Source organism: Antedon mediterranea, chromosome 4 (genome assembly GCF_964355755.1).
Source record: "Antedon mediterranea chromosome 4, ecAntMedi1.1, whole genome shotgun sequence".
Classification (NCBI taxonomy): domain Eukaryota; kingdom Metazoa; phylum Echinodermata; class Crinoidea; order Comatulida; family Antedonidae; genus Antedon; species Antedon mediterranea.
In genome coordinates this window covers 30,812,036-30,815,486 of record NC_092673.1, presented here as the reverse complement: position 1 = coordinate 30,815,486, position 3,451 = coordinate 30,812,036, and the positions used below count along the sequence as shown (strand labels likewise).

At 31.6% G+C, this 3,451-nt stretch overlaps 1 protein-coding gene across 1 annotated transcript; it reads right to left on the bottom strand.

Moving 5' to 3' along the window:
* Positions 1–798: 798 nt before the first annotated feature.
* LOC140046316 (uncharacterized) lies at positions 799–2,947 on the bottom strand. Its single transcript, XM_072090911.1, has 3 exons — positions 2,367–2,947; positions 2,094–2,147; positions 799–1,935 (listed from the first exon to the last, which is right to left on the bottom strand). The coding sequence occupies exons 1-3, from the start codon at positions 2,893–2,895 to the stop codon at positions 1,439–1,441; spliced, it is 1,080 nt and encodes a 359-aa protein (XP_071947012.1). The 5' UTR covers positions 2,896–2,947; the 3' UTR covers positions 799–1,438.
* Between the last annotated feature and the right edge of the window lie 504 nt (positions 2,948–3,451).

Genomic DNA, 3,451 nt, shown 5'->3' with positions numbered 1-3,451 from the left:
TAGTAGGCTGTTTTTTTTTCTCACAAGATCATCTGCAAATTTGTCCCGGTTCATTTTCTAAATCTACATCAATCTCCAGTTTAAACACTCGATACGTCTCAATTCTTCAAGTTAATGTCTTAGTTCGTAAGTAAGATAACAACATCTTTGCACCTAAACCCTCATCATTACTTTAAATAGCTGCTTTGATATTGTGACAAATTTGATTCATCTTGTTAGTGTTTCATATCCTCTTACACGATTTTCACACATTCATTTCTGATAAGCTCTTACAAGGCTAACATTAAAACTTCGTTTTCACTGGTGCACTAAATAAATCGATTCTAATTGAATCTGTTGTAATGTCCCCCTCTGTCAGATAAATAGAATCTTAACCAAAAGTATTTTATCGTCATATCTATATTGATCAGTCTTAAAATCTGTCATCTTATCGTATGTTTTTGTCTCCTGCAAACAATGAAATGTAATGCTATTAACTTAAAGATGCTTTATTTTTTTCAGGTGGTTTGATTAACCAGACTCAAACACATTTGATAAGATCGATTTCTACAGACAAAGCATTTAGTGCCATGTCAGAAAAATATCATATACATAAATGGTCACTTACAATGTTTTATGTTGAAGAATTGTTAGGGTGAAAACAAATTGCACTATCTTACCCCGGCCCTGTACGCGGTCCCGTTCAAGAATAAACATTTCGAACAACAATAAATAAAAGTAGAAACACAAATTCACAGTCAAAATAAAGTAAACTTTATTCTACTATTCAAAACTCAACAATTAAACACCATAACCTACATTAATTTATCACCAATATACCATATACTTTAACTTTAACTCCTTTTTTACCACTACAAACATAACTGCAGTAAAATGATCTAATGTATCTAAAACGTGCTATATATAGAAAAATATTATACTATCTATGAATTGACTTGGGTTCAAAGAATGGTTGTTGATGTGTTGATTTATCTCTATTTTAAAGAAAAGAAAGGTGGATATTTGCGTTTGACCATGATTAAGATAGTCAAAGTCTTTCTTTCTCAAAACTATTATCATTAGAGTCCATTATTTGTATACACCAAACAAATCGGAAACTTTATTCTACTATTCAAAACTCAACAATTAAACACCATAACCTACATTAATTTATCACCAATATACAGTACCATATACTTTAACTTTAACTCCCTTTTTACCACTACAAACATAACTGCAGTAAAATGATCTAATGTATCTAAAACGTGCTATATATAGAAAAAATCTAATGAATTGATTTGGGTTCAAAGAATGGTTGTTGATGTGTTGATTTACCTCTATTTTAAAGATAAGAAAGATGGATATTTGCGTTTGACCATGATTAAGATAGTCAAAGTCTTTCTTTCTCAAAACTATTATCATTATTTGTATACACTAAAACGTTAGCTGCATCTTTGTTTTATCTCTTTAACACTTTGTTAACTTCTTTGAGTTTTTCTTCCTTCAGAAATCCTTTAGGTTCAAAATCCAAAATCAAACTCCAGCTGTCTGTGTACTTCGCAAGATCAGGGAAGTTGTATCGTCCATCAAGAGTGTTTATATCCGAAGGACTAAGACTTTTTCCCAGATTAAAAATCTTCAATGTGTGTGGTGAAAATGAGACTTCACGTTCCTTGATATCTCTGAAAGCAGGAAGCTTTGTAGTGATAGATGACTCAAAGCCAAATTGTTCAGTTATTTTTATTGTGTCATACAGGACAGTAAGATCTGTTTGACTCAATAATCCTTTCATAGTTAAAAGAGCCAACAGTTCGGATGTACCTTTAACCTTTTTCAATGCTTCAACCTCGCCTACCATTTCTATGAATAGAACTTGTAGCCTGTCCAGAAGATTTTTTTTATCGTACCATTGTGCGAAGTCTGTTATTAACTGTAGAAAATCATCCTTCGAGATATCTATACGGTTAAAGAAAATCACGTTAATATTAAGCATCATCATTATCATAATCTTATTCATCATTTTCTTCTTTACAATAATAGTTCTTTCCCTGATTTGCCATAATTTTCTCTTTAGGCTTAATCATTCTTTTAGTATTTAAATTTAAGTAATTTACCTTCACTTGGTTTGCGTTCTTGACTCGATGTTGCGCCTTCATTCTCACTATTGCCTACAAAGTAATCAGTAATACATTTAACAACAACAATACATCATTATGATATATTATAATAACAACCGTTTAAACTATTTAAAAATTCAGCATTACTAGTATGTATATTAGTAGTAGTAGTATTAATAGTACTGTAGTAGTAGTAACAAAACAGGACGAAATTACATTATGTATCAATTAGTTAGAGATGAAGATTGAAGATTGTATTGAAATACATACCATCAACAGAGAGGCCTAGTGTTTTCCTTGCTCTTTTCCCAAGACAATCAGCGAACGTTTCTATTTTCTCTCGATCATCTTCTAAGTCCATGTCGATTTCAAGTTTAAGAACTACATCCCAGACACTTCCAAAGTTGTGTTGTCTCAGGCCGTAGTTAGCAACAAGAGCTTTAAATGCACTTGGGTTAACTCCTAATAGAACCTTAAACAGTCTCTGTCGATATTGTGACAACTGTGGATCATCCGTCGTATTCTGAACGTTGTTGTCCTTCATATACCGCCTTACAAGATTTTCAGTTCCCTTTACTCCTGACAGTTTCGAAATCTCTAGTAGAAAGTCAACATTAGTTGGTTTGATGTACCCTTTGTCTTCGAGGGCATTAAATAAGTCGTTTCCAATGGAATCTGGATTCGTAATTTCACCGATTTCCAAGTGATCAAATAAAATACATCTTAGTCGAAGGTAATTTTGACCTTCATAACATCTACCAAGATCAGATTTTAGTTTTTTGAACATTCTAGCTGCCATTTTCCGTGATTAAATAAGAAATGCGTTACCTTTTAGTTGTATGTATGGTCCTTTCAACGCAATCAAACAGGTATGTTTGGCACACCCTAAAAATGGCGACAATCTTGTTCATCTAATTAGCATATGAATGAATAGATATTGAATATGGTTTGATTCGTCAGATGTTATTAGGACACAAGTGGTGCGTTAATAATAGACAAAGGCAAACAATCCATAGCTTGTAAAAACTACTAAAACTAGTCGTACAAGTTTATCCGCTGACAATCATTAGTTTAATTACATATTTTGCTATGATTTGGTTGATAAACACAAAATAAAAAATGGAATAATCTGTAAAAACCAATAAAAAGCTACAAAGTAATTATTAATCAACTCAAACTTTCAGAAAACAAGTTGAGTTGATATCTAATTCTAAAGAACTGTGCACTAATATTTTATATTGTATTTTTTATTATTTGCAGAAGATGGAACGTCAAAACGACAAAAAATAACCATAGATTAACATATGGTTTAACTGGACATTACCAAAGGATAGATTATTAATTCAAACTATATG